Source organism: Lathyrus oleraceus, chromosome 5 (assembly GCF_024323335.1).
Source record: "Lathyrus oleraceus cultivar Zhongwan6 chromosome 5, CAAS_Psat_ZW6_1.0, whole genome shotgun sequence".
NCBI lineage: Eukaryota > Viridiplantae > Streptophyta > Magnoliopsida > Fabales > Fabaceae > Lathyrus > Lathyrus oleraceus.
The window spans coordinates 583,595,620-583,617,142 of NC_066583.1; the positions used below are offsets into that span (position 1 = coordinate 583,595,620).

The 21,523-nt window shown below is 33.2% G+C and overlaps 2 protein-coding genes across 2 annotated transcripts; both read left to right on the top strand.

Annotated features, from left to right (window-relative positions):
• The first annotated feature begins 403 nt into the window (after positions 1 to 403).
• LOC127086675 (protein CLAVATA 3-like) lies at positions 404 to 896 on the top strand. The gene is made up of 3 exons (XM_051027468.1): positions 404 to 479; positions 569 to 636; positions 708 to 896. Exons 1-3 carry the CDS (start codon positions 404 to 406, stop codon positions 882 to 884), a joined length of 321 nt encoding a protein of 106 aa, XP_050883425.1. The 3' UTR covers positions 885 to 896.
• Positions 897 to 18,856: 17,960 nt separating this feature from the next.
• On the top strand, positions 18,857 to 19,578 carry LOC127086676 (protein CLAVATA 3). Its single transcript, XM_051027470.1, has 3 exons — positions 18,857 to 18,939; positions 19,056 to 19,123; positions 19,195 to 19,578. Exons 1-3 carry the CDS (start codon positions 18,864 to 18,866, stop codon positions 19,369 to 19,371), a joined length of 321 nt encoding a protein of 106 aa, XP_050883427.1. The 5' UTR covers positions 18,857 to 18,863; the 3' UTR covers positions 19,372 to 19,578.
• Positions 19,579 to 21,523: the final 1,945 nt, after the last annotated feature.

Consider the following 21,523-nt stretch of genomic DNA (forward strand, 5'->3'; position numbering starts at 1 on the left):
GAAACATGACGTATGTTGATGCTTCTATCTGACATTCCAAATCAAAGTCAAGATATAAAATCATATCCTTTTATCTTTTCTACTTTTTTTAGTTCTTTTATTACCTTTGATATCATATTTTTGAAGATATATTTGCATTTGTCAGTATCAGCAGCCAAATGATTCTCGACAACAATACACATAAGACGGCTCTGTCACATAGAGATATATATACAGCTATATAGCAGTGAAAAAGTACATATTTTGCTTCCTCATTAGTATCTTTAATCATTAGTTTTTTCCAAATGGCTGCACCTTCAATCATTCATATTAAAATTCTTACCACTATAAATATGTGTCTCTTTCTTCATAACCTGCATGCAAATTAAGTTTAACCTAGCTTCTCTTCAATATAAATATAAACATGGTTTCAAAATTTATTCCTACTTCTTTGTTTTTACTTGTTCTTTTCTTCTTGCTTCTTATGAGGGAGACTTCTGGTTTGTCCTGCGGTTTTTCTGTTCTTCTTTTCTCACTATTTCATGTCACTTGTTAAGATTATAGTAAATGTATATTTTTCTATTTGTAGGTTGTAGTTCTTCATATGCATGCTTTGATGCTAATGGAGGAAGTTTAAAACTTAGTCATAACAGGAAGGTTTGTTTCACACTATCTTTGCCTTCTAGAATAAATATTTGTTTATCTGTTAACTCTATGTGTTTGTGCAGATGCTGTCTAGTTTGGAAGTTAAGAAAGCTATGTTGAAGGTTAGTGTTGAAGCATCTTCAGCAAGGATGAAGAAAAGTGAGAAGGAAGTGACTGAAGAGTTGAGGAAGGTTCCTACAGGCCCAGATCCACTTCATCATAATAGCATTGGCAATCCTATTAAGCCTCAAACTCCTTAAGTTTATGAAGAAAAAGAACTCATTTCTTTGTTTTGACATAGCTAGTGTTTAAGACAAGAAAAAAAAAGTGTAGTAATTTTGTTTGGTGTAGAAATATGATGTAGACTATGTTGTTTCATTATCTTGCTGTATTATGGTTAGTTACAGCTAGCTGAAGGATTGGACAGAAACAAAATTGATATGATGTTTTTTTAGCTTCTTTCGCCCTAATACTGATATGATGGAGAAGAAGATACTCTTTTCATGTCACTATAATAACTAACCTCAACTTTTTATTCTCAAATGGTTTCTCATAGGATTTGACACCAATCATCTCTCGGGTGAACCAATTGATTCCTTTTATTTTAAAAAGAAAAGCTCAACTGACTCTAGATTGCAACATTCCAAAACCAAACTTGGCAAAAATGTTCTGTACCAATCTTTACAAAGGTGGATATTTTTTAAGGATTTTAAACATGCTGCATTTAGGAACCTTAGTAGCATTACACAACATCTCATGGAGAAAATTGAAGTAAAACATTTGTTTTATGAAGAGAATAGAGATAAATATATTTAAAAAATAAAAATAATCTTGTTTTTATACATTTCATGGTCAATATTTGTTTATTTTACTATTGAAAAAATAAATAAAAACAATTTTCTTGAATGTGTGCAATGACCACAAATTATCTGATCCGGATTGATGAGATTCTCCGGTCGCAATAATGCACCACATGTTTCATGTCATACACATTTCTAAAGATTATTTTTAAATGGAACAATAAACCTTCCAAAGGGTTTGGTAAACTTTACCACATTAAAATCTTCATCAAATATCCAAAATCATATGCTCCATGAAATGTGTCTCGAAGACGTAATATATCAGTTGAATCTTATTTGTATGGATCATTTTCAATGTCAAAATTGAAAAAGTTGATTTCACATATAAAATTGTTTTTGTTTCCAAACTTAGGGAGATTATCCTTTGAATCGGATAAAGTAAGGCCGAGTTGAATGAATTTAAGATCGTCAACATTGACCTTTTAAATACTTGTAGTTATTTGAAAGGTCTCGGCAACGAAGGTGATAGATTAGGGTGGAGTCCTCTTTAGTTTTATAAATAACTTTTGAAAACGATGTATTCATCAAAATGAAAGAGAAATTGTGAAGAATTCCATGAATGAGAAGAAATTTATTCTCTAAATTGTAAACCCAAATTAGGCGAACCCAAACATTATTCTTTGACCTTGAAATTTTTTTGAACTAGAAGAAGAGAGAAAGACTAATGAACTCTTTAGAATATATGGATTTATTAAGATGTGATTATGTTAAACAATAATGGGTGGTTTTATATTAACAGATTAAAGTGAAACTTAATTAATAGCAATGATTTAGTGGCATTCAAAGAAAAAGATTTGATTTAGTTGGAAGGTATAGATAATTATGAAGCGGGGATCTTGCCAAAATAATTAGGATTTGATTTTTGAGTTAAAAAAAAAGGATCGGTTGTTTTCTTTTAATAGTTGTTATATTATTTTTGTTTGATGGCACAATGATCTTGAAGTGGGATCAGTTATTAAGAGGACATTATATCTTTTCTTTTTTGTTAGAATATGAAAGAAAGTTGTTATTTATTAAGGTATTGTTTACCTGAATGATCAATTGCTTATATAGTAAATAATCATATTTATAGTTAACTATCTTATAAATAATTTCTTGTTATTTAATCTACTAGCTAATTACATTCTAACATTACATGTTGAACACATCGTTGCAACATTATGTTTGACATTCCAACATACACTCCCTTAATTTAAAACTATCAAATGAGACAAATTACAACATGATACATACATTAGATTCATGCACAATGTACTCAAATGACACAAACTCCAATTCTTGTTCTGGTGTAGTTGAAAGACTCAAGCTTCACTAGTTTAGTTAGCACATCTGCAAACCATCTTTGGTCAAGTCCCTGAGAAACTAAAACCTTACATCTATATGGTTGCATCTTCCATACATCATTGGATTTTTTGACAACATGATTGCGAAATTGTTGTCACACATGATGATTGTATATTGGCTTTGAGTCTGACCAAGCTTGTGAAGAATACTTCGAAGCACACTGCTTGACAAACATATGAGGCTGTTGCAACAAACTCAACTTCAACGATTGAAAGAGTCACAATGGGTTGCTTCTTTGAAGACCATGATATAAGACTTGATCCAAGTTTGAACACATGGTTGTAGTGCTTTTTCTGTCATCACTATCTCTTGCATAATCAGAGTGTGACCACCCATATAAGATCATCTCATCATTCATCTTGTAAAAACTCACAGGTTCATAGTCCCCTTTAGATACCTTAGGATTCTTTTTGTAGCTTCCAGGTGAATTTAAGTTGGTTTCTCTATATATCTAGCTACCAAGCACACTGAATAGGAAAGACCGGGCCTGGTAGCAAGCAAATACACCAAGCTTCGCACCACCTGCTTGTAGCTTGTGGCATCAACTGGCTACCATTTTCATCCTTGTTCAACCTGCAATCCGATACAATAGGATTAAAAACCTTATTGCATTCATATATGCCAAATATTGTGAGTATGCCATTGGCATATTATGTTGGCAGATGAATATTTCTGCACTTTCTTGCTTTACTTCTACCCCTAAGAATGTATATCATTTTCCCTATATATGTCATGGAAATCACCTTCCTCATTGATTCCTTGAATCCTTCAATCATTTGTTGATTATTGCCTATGTAGATTATATCATCTACATACAAGCTAATAACCAATATCTTGTCCCCACCATGCTTTACAAACAATGTATGTTCATGAGGGCACTTTTCAAAATTCCCTTGATTGAAATATGCTTCAATCTTTCTATATCAGGCCCTTAGAACCTGACTAAGGCCACAGAGTGACTTTCTCAGCTAGTAGACCTTGTCTTTTCCTCCTTTATAATAGCCAAGTGGTTGATCTACATAGACATCTTCCATCAAGTCACCATGTAGGAATGCACTCTTGACATTAAGTTGATATACTTGCCACTTCTTGCATGCTGCAAGTTCTAACACAGTCCTGATAGTATCCCATCTTTCCACATGAGTAAAAACTTCATTGTAATCTATGGCATGTTCTTGTGAGTACCCTTTAGCCACAAGCCTTGCTTTGTATTTCTCAACTTCCCCTTTTTCATTGCATTTTGTTTTGTATATCCATTTGACACTAACTTTCTTATCTCCTGGTGGTAGGTTACAAGGCTCTAAGTATCATTTTTCTCAATACTTTCATTTTCCAAGTACATAACTTTCCTCCACATCTTATGTTTGTCTGCTTCATCATAATTGAGAGGATAATTGTTGCTACAAAACACTGTTAAGTTGTGTAGCTGGTCTTCTTGCTCCCCTTATGAGTTTGTAACATAGTCACTCAAGTACCTTGGTATTCTCCTTTGCCTCATTTTTGTCCGTGTATGTGTTGAAATCTCTTTAGATAGGGTCAGTATTTTTGTATTGTATCCACGGGGATTAGTGCAATATCACAACTATACCACAATTAATATTGTTATAAGGACAGGTTTAAAAGGGTTTTGATTATGAAAAGAAACAATTGCTATAAAATGTAACAACGGTAAATGATTAGGAAATTAGAGGATAAAGAAACATGTCAAGATTAGATTTCATTAACCTTTTTTACGTTTTTCGACCAATCTAGTATATGAATATCATTATCAATCACTATAATCACGTATCACTCTTCAACGCCACTTAAGCAATACAATAACATTAAGATTTGATACAACTGAATATCAAACCCCAAATATATATCTAGAGTTTGGTCTTTGATAGATGGTGATCTTAGGTCAAGGCTTGAAAGATATTTCTCAAAAATAGTTCAAACCATAAAAGAAAACATGAAAACAAAGATACATCTATATTGATTCACAACTAGTTCATATAACAAGTATAAAAAGAAATACATACGAGTAAGGTTAATTACATCTAATTCGAACATAAAGGATTTAGCTACAAATCATCATGGTAGATCGATTCACAAGAAAAGAGAAGAGATGAATGAGCATCAATAATGATTTCCCGAGGATTGATGCCTATCCAGCTTCGATTCTCTAAGTTTTTGGTGCACTTTGTTCCTGAAGTCAGTGTCTAACACTCTAAAAATGAAGTGAGAAGGCTTTTATACAAACACAAAAATGCAGATTGCGCTTAACGTGGCTAGAGGACAAAAGGAGCAAACCGGCTTAAGTGGCGCTTAGCGCGGAAGCTCCTGTCCAGAAAATATGAGTTGCATTATGATTGCGCTTAGGCCTATCTGCAGGCATGCTATTGATCCAAAATTGCATGTTAAAGCCATTATTTTTCCTTTTAACTTCAAGAGATCCTCCAATGCAACAAAACTACAAAAATGAATTGAAAAAATGATTAAACTTCAGAAATTTACATGATGAAACTATAACGCTATATTTACACATAAGTTGAGGGATTGACTTGCAAATCCAAAGTATTAAGCTAATAAGTGCCACTAAATTATAAAAATAATCACCACAATTTATCCCTTATCAACTCTCACCAACTTAGAACTTTGTTTATCCTCAAACAAGAGTCTTGTCAACCTAAAGAAACAAGCAACTTGCAAAATCAAAATATTAAACAAGCTTTGAGAAAAGAACACAAATGCACATTTCAAAGTTTTCAAGGGCACAAGCAAAGTGATGCTTATCACTATACTACAATGACACCATGATTATGAAATAAATTCTAAGCACAAATCTCATGTAAAAAATTCTAAGGCAACACATTCTAAATCACGAATCACACCTAACACATATCTTGTTCAATGGACAAAGAACAAAATTGAGGTACTTGATTCACACCCAACAATCTTGCTAACATCTTGATCAACTTATGCAGTCATATAAGCAAAGCACATTGAAAGCACAAAAACACAAATTACAAAGGATGTTTAAGGGTTATAATGAGGCTTGGTTAACAAAGAAAGGTTATATCTATAGGTCTTTGAACAAAGTTTCCAAACTCTAGAAGAGTATTCACTTTTCAAATTTATTCAGAATCCATACAAAAAATCAATGATGAACTAATATTTTATGTACAATTTCCACAGTTCAACACCAATATTGATCATGTCATTAAGGCTCAAAGGGGTTAACAAATTTTTGCTCACTCACAAGGTAGGTTACTTTTGGTCAAGTGGTTGTACTCAAAATAAAAAATTGCCTTGATAATTTTCATGCTTTCATAGCTTCAACATAAATGCAAGATTAAAATAATAGATTGTTGGTTTCATGTGCATATAGTAAACAATGGAAATTTCCTCACTTTTAGGCTTTGATCTAAAGTGATTCAATCAAGAACATGTAGTGAAAAAGAATGTATGACATGTCATTTATACAAATTACAAGTTTCATATTCATGCTATGGTTTAGAAAGCAATAAACATGTACCTTGCCTTTGTACCATTTTTTTCAAGCTATTATCATTACCACACATTTGCATGTTGACACATTCAAACTTGGAATCATCACTATTTTCTTCTTCAAGTGAAACAAGACAATTCTTTGGAACAAACTCAAAAAGGTATTTGCTAAAAACTAATATAACTCAACTTTAAACTAAACAGGTTAATTAATCAAACCACATTCATTCAAAATGTTTTGGTGACATGAAATGTCGCACCAAAATTTTCACAAATCCACATCCTACCAAAGGATGGACCAAGATAAGCTAAAACAAAATAAGTTCAACAATCTAACAACTTAAGTTAGACAACAATAAAATAAGTCTAAAGCAAATCCTAAGATAACAACTGAAAACTGGAATAACATCAAAAAGGCTAAAAAGGCCATCCATCAATTCTCATCACTCATATCCTCCGTTTCTCCACTTTCTTCGCTTTCTTCCTCTTTATTAGTTGCCCCCTCCAAATAAAATGGCATGCCTTCAGGCCAATTAGCATGCTGCTGAAATGCCTATCGAGAAGGAAGACTATGATCAACATGAGGCTCCTTAATATACAATTGTAGCTGATGCATGGAATCATGCATAAACATGAAATCTCTCTAATTAGCCTCAAGCATATCTAGAGTATAAGCACAAGAAACTCTCTTATCATAAGGTTGTTGTTGAGCAGGAGGTGGTGGAGTACTGTAAAAGTTGGATGTCTTTGTCATACAATACCTCTCAATTACATGTCATCAACAACACCATTAATGGTCTTATGGACCATGAATGGCAGAGGAATATGAGCCCTGAGTAACAACTATTCACTTTCATCGAATTCATAAAAGTTGACATTGCTTTCTTGCAAACTTGGACATTCACTTTGATAGTGACATATCTTGTGGCACTTGTAACATTGGATCTAATATATGCTTAGTCTTCTTCTGCTACGACCATAAAATCCACCACGTCCCCTACCTCGATGTTGATACCACGATGACCATAACTTGCAATCTTTAAAACTTGTTCATCCTTCTTTTCTTGAGTGATCTTCATCCTTTGGTCATGCACCAAGATACTACTTTTCAACTCATCAATGGACAAGGTTGTGACACCATTCAATTCTTCTATTAAGCACACCACATAATTGAATTCGAATTAACGGTTCGGATCTTAGTTTCCTTTGAAATTGTGTACATTGGGTCTAATTTTGTTGGAATTCAAACAAATTCCTGATGTGGAATTACACCAAATTTATGGAGAATTCTGAATCAATCTTTCTGATTGATTACTCCTCTTGTTCTTCACTCTTCACTCGAGTGAATCAACCAACCTTGGTTGCAAGATGATTCTGCTGCATAGTTGATAATGAAAGTGTCATACCCTAATTTCAGCCCTAAGATTCCACCTATCATATCATTTACATTTCTACCAAGATCACAAGCATGTTATCCTCTTAATCTCCACCTCTTTGGGGTTTGCCTTATGGGAGATCAACAATCACCCTTTGTGTTTTCTTTTTATCTTTTTGCTTGCTTGCATTTTGACTTTTTTAACCTTATTCAAAATACAAAATTATGTGTTGTCTCCTTTTTCTTATTGTACAAGGTAGGGACTTCCAATCAAGGGATCAAGTATGGTTTCTAAGTTAGGGTTTTGCTTCCCAAGGTCAAAGTTTGGTCAACAAGAGGGCCATAAGAGCTTATACTTCAAGGCATGACGTATAATCTTAGGTCACATTCATGTCAAGCTTCATTCAACATCATTTGATCAAGAGAACTTCAAATTTGGTGCATGTTTTTAAAGTGGATTCAAGTCTAGTTCATGTGTTTATTTCCATGCCATCTCTATCCAATTTTTAAGCAATGATCAAGAATCTTCAAAGGGAAATCAAGTTTCCTTCATTTGGTATTCAAGTGTTCATCGTCATGCCTTTGGATGCAAGAAATGGCAAGAAATCAAAAGTTGGCACATGTTTGGTTGACCTAAAATCAAGTATGGCGTGTCACTTGGTCCAAACACCATAACTATCTCATTTCTCGACATTTTTGGAATCTACTTTGAGCCAAATGTCATAGTTGAACTCCTCTACAACTTTGCTTCAAGGGTAAAACATAAAATTTTCTTCTAAGCCCATCAATTTTGGAATTGGCCAAGATGCCCATGTCTGCACAAAAGTAGGCCTAAGACCTGGTTGACCTAATGCTTGACCTAGAACTTCAAGTCACAACCTTAAATTTCTATCCATGCCATTTTAAACTCAAGCACTCTTTTGATGTGATTATTTTTCCATCTTACTATTCACCATGAGGAGATCATTTAGCATGAAGAACATCTCAAAACGCACGAGTGAATCTCATTTGGCCTAAGCTCCAACATGGTATCATGAACTTTGTTCTTGCGCAAGCTCCAGGTCACGAATTTCATGCCATTCTCAATCTGGGACCACATGCACATATGCAACCTCTTTGACAAAGCAAAACGCATCAGAACAAACGAAAATGACTAGTTTCAAGTGGAAATTCACGCATTTCATGTCTCATTTCACACGCTTTGCAAATCATCAAAAGTATGACCTAATTCACATGAATTTGCCTCCATTTCACACGTACCATGATCTCATCTCATTTCTTATAAATAGAGGAAGCTTTTGCCTTCATTTGTAAGCTTGGATAACCAAAGAAACTCTGAAACCATTTGAACCTGATACCCCAAAAAACCAGTTAACCATTTCTTCGATTCAAGCTCTTTGAGCTTCAAATCTTCACCCAGAATCATTCATCGACACCCTCTGAAGTTGACTGAAGCATTTCCTTAACTTGAAACTCCTTTGAACCAGACTTCCAAATCCACCATTATTTATCTCTAAAGCTTCAATGGGAAAGGTAGATACGAGTTACATTTCTGAGCAAACAAGTTACCAGTGTGTTCATCGTGATTCACTGATCAAAATCCATCAACTACCTTGAATTTATATTGCATATTAGTCATTTAATTTTACTTTGAAGAACTAGGGTTCTTCATGCTCTTGAGAAAATTCTCTTTGCTAAGAGCTAATCAATGGTTCTGATGCAAAGAGACATGAACGATCATGTGTTGCGAAGCTAACTCCATGCTTGGGTGTTGCTAAAAACACGAGTTCAGGGATTTACCAAATCGAACCAAGATTGAAGACGAAGTTATTCTTCGCGCGTGTTGGTTCAAAAGTTTGATTTCGAACCAATAGAAACCTGACAATGCATTTTTTCAAATTCCTAGTTGTTGGCGCCTTATTTTGTATTTTATTTATTTTTCTTTTATTCCTTTTATTTCCAAATTAATTTATCACTCATTTTTAATTCCAATTTGATCCAAATTTTTTACACAAGGTCTCTAAAATTATTTTCTACCACATACATATTTCTCACATTTTTTAAAATCATTTTTGCATTTTTGGTTATTTTAATTTCTTTTTTCCTTTTAATTTCCATTTGAAATTGATTTTTTAATCATTTTTAAATATTTTTGAATCCAACTTTTGAGATCTAATTACTTGTATTTTTCTTAACTTCCTATAATTTTTTCAACCATTTCTTTTATGTTTTGGTACTTGATTTGAATTATCTCTTTAATTTCCTTTTTAATCAATTTTAAAACCTTTTTTTGATTAATTTTTGTACAACTTGATGTTTGAGCTTGAGTTGTTGATTTGGTTGATCAATACTTCTACATTTCAAGTCATCCATATATATACTTTTAAGTTGATTCAATCTTCTCTAATTCAATATGTTGACAAATGATCATTTGATCATATTTTGGCACTTTGAGTTAGTGATAGATCATCCCTAGAATGTGCCATATGTTTGCGTCCTTTGACTTGTTTGATAGTGGATCCTAAGTCAAACACCTGGGCTTGCTTTCATCTTGCCTCTTATCCTTTTCTTTCCTCTTTAAATTTTGAAACTATTGTGCTTCATGCCTTAATAGTTTGACTTTGTATCAATACTCTAACATGATTGCCACATGCATTTCTTGCCTCAATATCTAACATCTAACCTCTAACATCTAACTGTAGGAGAATTGCCATCCAAGGCGCAGCGGAATTTAAAAATTTCTCCATTTAGTGATCCTTACGAATGGGCATGATCAGTGATAGAATCGTTACCTCTTGTGGCGATTCAAACCTTTGGTGCAGATCTCTGATAATGATCAAAACCTTTGATACAGATCCACGGGGCGATCACGAAGGTTGAACGATGACAACGTCTCTACTCAGTCCACACGAACGGATTCCTTCAATCGCAGTGCTAGCTGTTATGAATGAAGGCTTTGAGTGAGAGAAAGAGGGAACAAAATTCCAAGTCTCTACTTGAATTTCTGTCTGAGTGGATTGACAATGCTTCTACCCAAGGGGTTCTATTTATAGAACCACTTGTGTGGGCTTCAAGCCAAAAAGCCCACTTAAGTGTATTTTGCCCATATCTCATAATACGCCAAAATCACTTAAGTATTTGGTACCTTACCATATTTCATTTCCACTTAAGTGCACCGTACCTTACGATGTTCCTTAATTATTCTATCTCTCATCAATCCGTCCTTTGTGTGTGACCCTATAGGTTTTCGCGGCGTTGGCAATTATATTAAATCACGCATTTAACATAATAAACAGTGAGCGGTATCTAGCAACACATCACTGCTACCCAAGTCACGAAAATGTCATGTGATCTGACAAAACCTCCTGTGATAATAATTATGTGTATAATTACCCCTTTGCCCTTATGTCTATATTGAACACAAGGTATAGACCGTGTCACCCTTGTCCAGTTCAATATTGGGCCCATAGACATTTATCCTGTTACGCAGGATTGGCAAATTCCATCTAGGACACTCATGTCCCTCAGCATGCTTCGTGGAGTACCCATCAACTGTCTTTATGGTTATCCAGTTACGGACAACGTTGGATCAGCAATAAAGCACTCGACTCTCTAGGGCTTACACCAACACTAACACCTAACTTTACCTTTATGCTCTTTACATTTATACTCTTTACATTTATGTCATTTACATTCATGCAGTTTGTATTCTTGCCCTTTCACTTTATGTTTCTTATTATCTTCTTATTGCAAAAGAACAAAAACATGATAAAAATGGATAAGACCCAAAAAGCTTTAATCTAATATTATTGAATTTGTGTTATCATCCCTTTCTTGAGGATTATTTTGGACTTTAGACTCTAAGACTTAATGCTTTCCTGTGCTTGGAGTATATCTGACACTTTGTGATTCATATGAAACCTTGTTATCCCTCTGGACCATTTAATCATCAATTCAAAACTTGGATGTTTACTTGTGGATTTGTGACCTCATTCATTTGATCATGAGATTATTCATCTTGTGGCTTAATCCAAAGGGAAATGAATGCTTGTTTTGACCAATGTCAAATGCTTGCTCCATCTTGTGGTTAACACACGCACACACAAAGGCTTTCTCTTGGGCTACCTTACAATGAGACCTTTTATTTCATGTCATTTACTTCTTGCTTTAGGATAATATCTTCTACTCCTTCCCACTTCTTCAATTTTCAAAACTTCTCCCTCTTTAAAAAAATCTTATTTTCAAACTTCACACATTTTCTTAATAAACCTTGACTTTCTCAAGTGATCCAGAAAATCTTTTTCTCAATAAATGCTAAAACACTTAAGCATACTTCAATTTTTTTCAAACTTATAAAAAATCCAAACCTCATCAAACTTATTTTTGTGCCTTTGTGCATTTTTCTTTAAAGAGCCTTTTTTTTGCAAAGATTGGATATTAGTCTATCTTATAGTGATGCAAACCACTATAATTCTACAATATATTGAGAAATGATTGACATTTTCCACTTGAATGTTGAGACGTGCTTGTGAAAAAGTCCAAGTAAAAGTTCTCCATATCAAAATGATGCATATGCTCATTTCCTCATATTTGTGGGTAGTAAACTGAGTTTTTCCACTCGAATGCGATAAAATATCTTTTCAAATTAAAATTAATCAAAAAACAACCAAACTTTTTCATAAACACAGATTTGCAAGTTGTTCCTACGGAGTAGCATAGATGTGAGGGGTGCTAATACCTTTCCCTTGCATAACCAACCCCTGTATCCATATTTCTATTTTGTTTTACCCTTTTGTGGGGTTTGTTCGACCTTTTTCCCATTCTCTTTGGAATCAATAGCTTAATCTCAATTTTTTCTCGATGCAACATAAAGAAGAAGAAAAATGTGAATTGGGGAAGACAGAGAAACTTCTCTACTTTCAAACTGAAATCTTATTCAATTTTTCTCTAAAAAATTGCATTATAAACAATGATAGGGAACTTCCCTATTTATAGGCTGACATTGATTTCTCCCGAAGTAATCTCCGACTAACCTAACTAACTCAGCTAAAACAAACAATTAAAGCTAAGTCTTAAATTCAATCGAAGACACGCTTCCTCGACATTTTGGTAGCTCCTTATTTTGGTTGAGCAACATGTTTTGACACAAGGAATTACATTCTTAACACACCATCTAATTTGTTGTGTCTAAGCTATCTACATTCATGTAGATCTTAATTTCTTAAACACTTCGACATGTACTCCTCTGGTCATGATGTCTGCAATCTGATTCTCAGTTCTACAGTGTTCCAAGTTCAGTTTCCCTTTTGCTACTTGCTCTCAAAGATAAAGGAACCTTATTTTGATTTGCTTTCTTCTTCAATGTACTATTGGATTCTTCGCCATATTGATAGAAGACATGTTGTCGATCTTCTTGATAATTGCTCCATAATTATTTCCAATAATTTCTTTGATCAAATTGACCATCCATGTTACTTGACATGCACATAGAGAAGCAATTATGTACTCTGCTTCACACGATGATAGTGCCACTACTAGTTCTTTTCTTGAGTTCCAAGCAACTGGTACACCACCTAGTATACACACATTACCAACTGTGGATTTTCTATCCTCAGGATCACTACACTAACTTGAGTCAGTGTAATCCACTAGCTTGCATCTTTTCTTTCATCAGATGCAGGAAATATAATGCCATAGTTGAGAGTTCCTTTGAGATATCTTACCATCCTCTTCATCGCTACTAGATGTGATACCTTTGGCTTCTGCATGGATCTACTCATCATACTTACACAATATGATACATCGAGTCTTGTGTGAGAAAGGTATATTAACAATAAGTATTCTATATTGTGTTAGGTCGACATCATCTTCTTCTGAGTTTTTATATAGTTACAGTCTTGGTTCAGCAGGTGTCGAAGTCAAGTTGGAGTCTTTCATCACAAGTATCTTGAGTATCTTGTTTGCATATCTTCTTTGATACATAATTAAATCTCTAATACTCTTGTAGAATTCTATGCCAATGAAGTGTGAAATGTTGCCTATATTATACATTTCGAAATCCTTATTAAGATCACGTTTGAAGTCTTCGATCTCTTTCTTGCAGCTACCTTTCATCAACAAGTCATCGACATAGAGACATAGTATAAGCAATTCACTCTCTCTTCTTCTTATATATGCTCCATGCTCAATTGTACATTTCACAAATTTCTTCTCCCTTATAAATCTATCTATCTTCTTATTCCAAGCTCTTGTAGCTTTCTTAAGTCCATACAGGGCTTTATGCAACCTGTATACCTTGCTTTCTTCTCCTTGTTTCACAATCCCAACTGGTTGTTCGACATAAAATTCTTCATCTAAGGGGCCATTAAGGAATGCAAATTTCACATCCATCTGACACATATGCCAGTTGTTTATGTTTTCTAGACAAATAACCAACCTGGTTGTTTTGATCCTAGAAACGGGTGAAAAAACCTCGTTGAAGTCGATTCCTTCTATCTGAAGAAATCTTTTCACCACAAGTCTTGCCTTGTGTCGAGTTACTTCTCCTTTGGGATTTAACTTCACATGACACCAAGGTGTCAAACTTAGTAACATGACACCTTAGATAACTCTTCACCCTATGTTTGTATAACAAAGTCCACCATTGGATTGAAATATATTATCATTTAGATAATATCTATAAAATTTAATATCAATTGGAAATCATTTGACATGTCAACGAGATACATAAAAACTAACATCTTACAAAACTTCATGAAAACCGTTAATTTTTTTATCATTCTCTTTAACATGTCAAATGATTTTTTATTGATGTGAAATTTTATAGGCATGATATATATGATAATAGCTTTTAATCCAATGATGAATTTTGTTATACGGACTTAGGGTGAAGAGTCATCGGAGGTGTAATGTTACTAAATTTGACACTTTGGTGTCATTTGATCCTGAATATATATACTGAAATTAAAATATGATAGTAATGATGATTATAATAATAAAATGGTTATATAAAATAATGAATATGTGGATTAAAATAAAAATGAGATGGTAATGATAATTATAATAAGAGTTAAATATACAACATTCCCTGCAATGTAAGTGAGATTCACTTAAGCCCATGTAAAAGGTTTTTTCATTCCTCTTCGTAATAACAAGATTCCCTTTGTAAGGCCCCCGTGCGTACTATTTCAGCCCTGATTCCCTTATTTTTCCAGTGTGGCATATATGTTAATGCCAGGTGGATTAAATTATATATGTTTTTTCATTTTTTGAAATTTTAATATTATATCCCCTTGTAAATGTTAGGGTTTCAGGAAAATCCCAAATTAGGCAACTTGTGTTGAAGACGAAGACGAAGTTGGGCGGTTGAAGATGAAGACAAAGGTTGTTTGTGGACTGTTGAAGATGACATTGAAGCTTATCATGTATGAGGTAAGTTTTACAAAATTTTCTTCTCTTCCAATGTCTGAGATTCTTTTGGTTGAAGTTGATACTGAGCTTTAAATGTTGTTTCAAATGCATTAAACATGATATGCAAATTTTAGTGTGAGTTTTCACCATGGGGTAAAGTAGAATGACATCATTTACAGAGGGGTGTTTATACGCATGTTTCTGGAAAACACATAGATAAATTGACAATAGGAAACATTCATAAGTTGGTGAATAAGTGGGGTTATAAAGAAGGAACTTATAGGTTGTGGACAAAAATTCTAGAAATAGATGAGGATTTCTTTTAGATAACAAAGGATGATGATGCATACAAATTTACTGCATATGCTTATGCAACTCAGGTTGATGGAGATATATTTGTGGAACATGATGTTGATGACTTAGATATGAGAATAAGGGCTCCTATGTGTGTTAATGGGGTGACAGATGTGGGAGGATTAGATGATGAGGTGGTTAAAGGGTTAAATGATAGTGAAGATGATAGAGTTACTACTCTTGTAGATGAGTTTGATGGAGTTGATGTAACTGCACCTATAAATCAAGCGAAGATAGTTGCAGGATTACTAGGTAGGTCGAACAAGAAAATTGAAGATAATGAATTTTATAGCGATGAATTGGACAACTCAGATCCATATGAATCTAGTGATGAAGAAGGGCCCAAGTTTGAAAGGTTTAGGAAAGAGAAGCTCAATAAGGACTACAAATTTAAGTGGGATATGTTATTTAATTCTCTTGTTGACTCTAGAGAGGCAATTTGTGAGTAGTCGTTGTTAAATGATAGGGAAATTACATTGGTAAAAAATGAGAGTTATAGGGTACAGGTAGAATGCAAGGCTAAATGTAGTTTTTTAGTCTTATGATCTAAATTGGGCACCAACATACATATGATATTAAAACATTCGTGGATACCCACACATGTGTTAGGGTTTTTACAAGTGTTTGATACCCACATCTTCACTGGTTCATTACATCCACATCTGGGCAAACTATGATTTGAAAAATTAAGTTAGATTCGAATCAAGAGCAATCTATGATTTGAATCAAATGAACAAGTGAAGGGGAATAAAAGGAAAACATAAATTTGGAAATTTGTCAATTGATTCAAATCGGGGAAAGAGTGATTCGAATCATGAGCCATATGATTTGAATCATGTACAAAAATTGATTCGGATAAAATGCCACAACTTTGAAAGAAAATTATTGAAAAAGCGAGTGATTCGAATCATGTTCAAAATTTGATTTGAATCAAATAAAAGAGAAGTGGACATCAGAAAAATGATTCAAATCAAGTGTAAAAAATTATTTGAATCAAATGGCCCAGTTTCCCCCCTGTCCAATTTGATCAAAATCACAAAATGTGTGTAAACTCCGTGATTCGAATAAAACATGTAAAATCTCAAATGTTCGTGGTTTTAATGGAACTTTGAGATTTTACTGTGAATCAAACTCAAGTAAAAAACATAAAATGTTTTCATTCCACTTACACATGCAATTGATCAAAAAACACCATGATCAAGATCAAATCTAACCAAAGTTTTATGCATGCTAAAAACGAATCTTTTAAAACTTGATTCCGAGAAGTGAAATCATGAAGGAGACTCAAAAAATCAAAATTAAATGAAAGATAAAAGTGATAAGACAAGTAACAAAATAACCAGATATATGCTCCCCCCGAATGAAGTAAGGACATGCAGTTACACTATTTGGAGTTCACCAATGGTTTCCAAGAATGCCAGAAACATGCAGACATTCAACATCTTCTTGCAAGTGAGTTGCATTTAATTGTCAAACCTTGGCCATTTAGATGTCGGGTATTAGACTTAATTGGTGAAACTCGACCTACATCATCCAAAAATCATAGATAAATATTGGTTGGTGTATATTATTTTACCAAGTGGGTCGATGTTGTTCCTTTGATCAATGTTGATCGGGAAGCGGTAATTAACTTCGTTCAAAGTCATATAATTTACAGGTTTGGAATTCCTGACACCTTAACCACTAACCAAGGCATTGTTTTCACTGATCGAGTTGGTTAAGGTTGCTTCAGATTCAAGAATCAAACTGTTGACTTGTACTCCCTATTATAGTGCTACAAAAAGCATATGAAAATGGACCAGCAACTTTGAAGATCGTTTCTTTTTTTGGTTCCCAAACCTTAAAAAAAAGTTTTCTAAGTCATGGAAATATTTCGCATAGTTGTTCATATTTAGGTTTACGACAAGTCGTGTGACTATAAAAGCTTAGCAAGTCTGATTATGTGGTTATATGAGTAAACATGTATTGATGATTGATAATAAGATAAAATATTGTGAACATCATCAAAGAGTCAACATAAAAAAAAGTGAAATAACATTTCTAATGATTGATGCAACAAAGATCAAAGACCATAAACATTAACAAGAAACAAACCAGACTGTTAAAGCGCACCTCTCATATGAAGTCTAAGTCTTTTATTTTATTTCGGATCATTTGTAATAGTGTACAACTCTCTCTTTGTTAAAATATATATAGACACTAAAAAAATGTTTTTCAAACTTATCTGAAAACCTATTTTACTAAAAACATAATAAATTATTGCTCATAATTAGTCGAATATGAAACATAGTCGCTCTCTATCAATTATAAGGCATGTCTTATTTAGTAATCGATTATGGAATAAACATTATCAATTATCAATCATGGTACGATCTAAAGCCAAAACTTTTTTAAGTTGCATGTTTATATTTGATTATAGCTTTACCATAGGCCATATAAACCTTTTTGAAACTTTCTTTTTTTAAAATAATTTTTCCTACTAAAAAAATAGGTCTTGTAGTAATTTGAAAACAAAACAAAAAGTCTTCCAAAGAAACACTTCATATACTTTAGTACTTGTTATTCTGATATGTAATTGTAAAATCAGGAGAGTATTGTTCTCTTAAACATATAAATATAATGTTTGTAAGTTGAACTATTGATAAGAGCTCAATTAATAATAAAAAATCTCAAAATATTATCCTTGAGACGGCACAAACCAGAATAAATAGTTTATCCTTTTCTTATCCATTATCTTTAGAGTAATTATTTATTCTTCTTCTTATTATTATTAATTTAAAAACACTGTTTAACATATGTATTTGTCTTAAAATGTTGTCTCAAACATATCTCAATAGAAAAATATGACTAAGACTTTCATTTGAAACTTTTTATTCAGAACCGAGTAAAACCAAAAGAATAACTCAGGCCTTAAATCTTAAAAATTGGATATACAAAAGTGAATCATGTTAACAGATTGTGGCACAGATAGAATCAGAAATAGGATGGCCCCAAAAAGAGTTTGTAGAGACTGAGAAAGGAAACATGACGTATGTTGATGCTTCTATCTGACATTCCAAATCAAAGTCAAGATACAAAATCATATCCTTTTATCTTTTCTACTTTTTTTAGTTCTTTTATTACCTTTGATATCATATTTTTGAAGATATATTTGCATTTGTCAGTATCAGCAGCCAAGTGATTCTCGACAACAATACACATAAGACGGCTCTGTCACATATAGATATATATACAGCTATATAGCAGTGAAAAAGTACATATTTTGCTTCCTCATTAGTATCTTTAATCATTAGTTTTTTCCAAATGGCTGCACCTTCAATCATTCATATTAAAATTCTTACCACTATAAATATGTGTCTCTTTCTTCATAACCTGCATGCAAAATTTAAGAACTCTTCAATATTATTATGGCTTCTAAACTCATTCCTACTTCTGTCTTTTTACTTGTTCTTTTCTTCTTGCTTCTTATGAGGGAGAGTTCTGGTTTGTGATCCTTTGATTTTTCTGTTCATCTTTTCTCACTATTTCATGTCACTTGTTAAGATTATACATTCACTATATATATTATATATAATAAATATTTTTTTTTCTATTTGTAGGTTTAAATTCTTCATATGCATGCTTTGACGCTAATGGAGGAACTCTTAAACTTAGTCATAACAGGAAGGTTTGTTTCACACTATCTTTGCCTTCTAGAATAAATATTTGTTTATTTGTTAACTCTATGTGTTTGTGCAGATGCTGTCTAGTTTGGAAGTTAAGAAAGCTATGTTGAAGGTTAATGTTGAAGGACCCTCAACAAGGATGAAGAAAAGTGAAAAGGAAGTGATTGGAGAGTTGAGAAAGGTTCCTACAGGTCCAGATCCACTTCATCATCATAGCATTGGAAATCCTATTAAACCTGAAACTCCTTAAATTTATGAACAAACTCATTTCTATGTTTTGACCTAGATTTAGTATTTAGGTGATATGCAAGTTTAAGACGAGAAATTTGGTTTCTCCAAAGATAAAGTCTAGTGGTTTTGTTTTGTGTAGAAATATGTTGTAGTTGTTAAACTATGTTGTTTCATTATCTTGCTGTATTATGGTTAGTTACAGCTAGTTGAAGGATTGGACAGAAACAACATTGACATGATGTTTTTTAGCTTCTTTTGCCCTAATACTGATAGGATGGAGATGAAGATATTCTTTTCATGTCACTATAATAAATAACTAACATCAACTTTCTATTCTCAAATGGCTTCTCATGATGACATTAGTTAATAGGACTACTTGACACCAATCATCACTAGAGTGAAGCAATTGGATCATTTTATTTTAAATAGAAAATATTATCTCTAGATTGCGACATTCCAAAAACAAACTTGGCAAAATGTTTATGTACCAATCTTAACAAAGGTAGACATTTTTTAAGGATTTCAATGATGTTTGTATTTTGTATTTTTGTGTATGCTAGACATTATTACATACCTCTCATTATGAACTGGGTGACGTTTAGCATACACAACAAATTTTGGTTCGTTACAAAGAAAAAACAGATAGAATTTAAATCATGAGAGAAAAAGTAATAAAATAAAGAAAATATTTATTAACACAACAAATTTATATATTTCAATGTCAATATTTGTTACATCTCTTAACTAAATAAGACTTCAACATGTTTGTTTATTTTTTTATTGATAAAATAAATATCAATCATTTTTGTTAACGCATGCAATGTCAATAAGCTATTCTTTACGTAATTATCTCTAGCCTTTCTATCGAGGTTTATTTGCAAGACCGGTTACAAAGTCCTAGACCGATGTATATTAAGTATATAGTGGTTTAGTTGGTAATGTGTTTGAAACACTAGAGCAACAAGTGAAATGCTTGCAAAATAGAAGAAATGCAGTAAAAGTAAGGAAAGACAAAAAGACAAGATACATATATAAATGAATGTAGCAAATGAAAATAACTTCACAAATTAAATGACTTGAAAATAAAGGTGGAAGCAGAAGTATATTTTTGCAGGAGGTTAATTTTTCTCTCTCAAACGCTTGATACTTCAAGTGTATTCCTGTTGCAATATTATAAAATACCACCCCTTTGAAATGATAATTACATCTACTTAAATAGTAATAAGAAATAACTCTTAGGAGGTTATGATCCATTCCCGATGTGCCACGTGTTGGAGTCTGTCACCCACGTTGCTGGTAACTTCCCACTTTCTGCTTTCCACGATCAGTTCCCATTATGGTAAGCTTACCTTCGACTTCGACAGACTCACCTCCTTCGTGGACCCAACTCTTTTGGTTTCCCCCTTCGTCGATCCTACTTTCGACCTCCTATTGGTCGATCTGGCTTCATGTTATCCAGGTCGAAATTTTCCAGCTAACAAATTGCCCCCTAAAAGGCCAGCTTTGAATGAGGCGATTCGACCGAGAAACTTGACTTTTGACTTTTCAAATTTCGGTTGGCCATCTAATCGTGAATGATGTTTTTGTGCAATGATGATTTTCTTGTGCCGCGATTTCCCAAAAAAAATTGTCATCATTATGAGCTACTTCCTAGGTCGTGGGATCTCAACATCCTTTGCAACTCCTATTTACATGACAAGATCCAATTACGCTTGGAGGATCATCAAAAGTTTGAAGACATTATAGGTCATTTGTGGACTTAGTTAAATTTGACCTATTTTCAAGGGACTTTTTTTTTTAATTTTCAAGATTCATAACTTCTTCAATTTTTCAAATTTTGAGGTTGATTCTTTCTGCACAATGTCATTTGTGATGTCCTCTACAAGTTTGCTTCAAGGATCAAAGTCAAAATATGCTTGGAATGGAATGAAATTTATTGAGACATTACAGGTCATTTCCAGCCATTGGACATTTGCATTTTTCTAAGTTACATAACCAACTTTTCATGCCAACTTCAACATGTCATAACTTTGTGCTCAAGCATCCAAATGCAACATTTTTTTGCACATTACAACCTATGTTATCATGTCAATACATTGCAAAAAGAATGGGATCAAAAAGCCTCATGGGTGAGATGCCTCATTGAGTTGAACATAGTGACTTGGAATTGA

What these genes read in the sequence shown, in the direction of transcription:
- LOC127086675 (XM_051027468.1), top strand. Translation starts at nt 404, where the DNA reads ATGGTTTCAAAATTTATTCCTACTTCTTTGTTTTTACTTGTTCTTTTC. An exon ending in TCTTATGAGGGAGACTTCTG is followed by an intron (nt 480 to 568) that starts GTTTGTCCTGCG and finishes TTCTATTTGTAG; the next exon opens with GTTGTAGTTCTTCATATGCA. An exon ending in AACTTAGTCATAACAGGAAG is followed by an intron (nt 637 to 707) that starts GTTTGTTTCACA and finishes GTGTTTGTGCAG; the next exon opens with ATGCTGTCTAGTTTGGAAGT.
- LOC127086676 (XM_051027470.1), top strand. Translation starts at nt 18,864, where the DNA reads ATGGCTTCTAAACTCATTCCTACTTCTGTCTTTTTACTTGTTCTTTTC. An exon ending in TCTTATGAGGGAGAGTTCTG is followed by an intron (nt 18,940 to 19,055) that starts GTTTGTGATCCT and finishes TTCTATTTGTAG; the next exon opens with GTTTAAATTCTTCATATGCA. An exon ending in AACTTAGTCATAACAGGAAG is followed by an intron (nt 19,124 to 19,194) that starts GTTTGTTTCACA and finishes GTGTTTGTGCAG; the next exon opens with ATGCTGTCTAGTTTGGAAGT.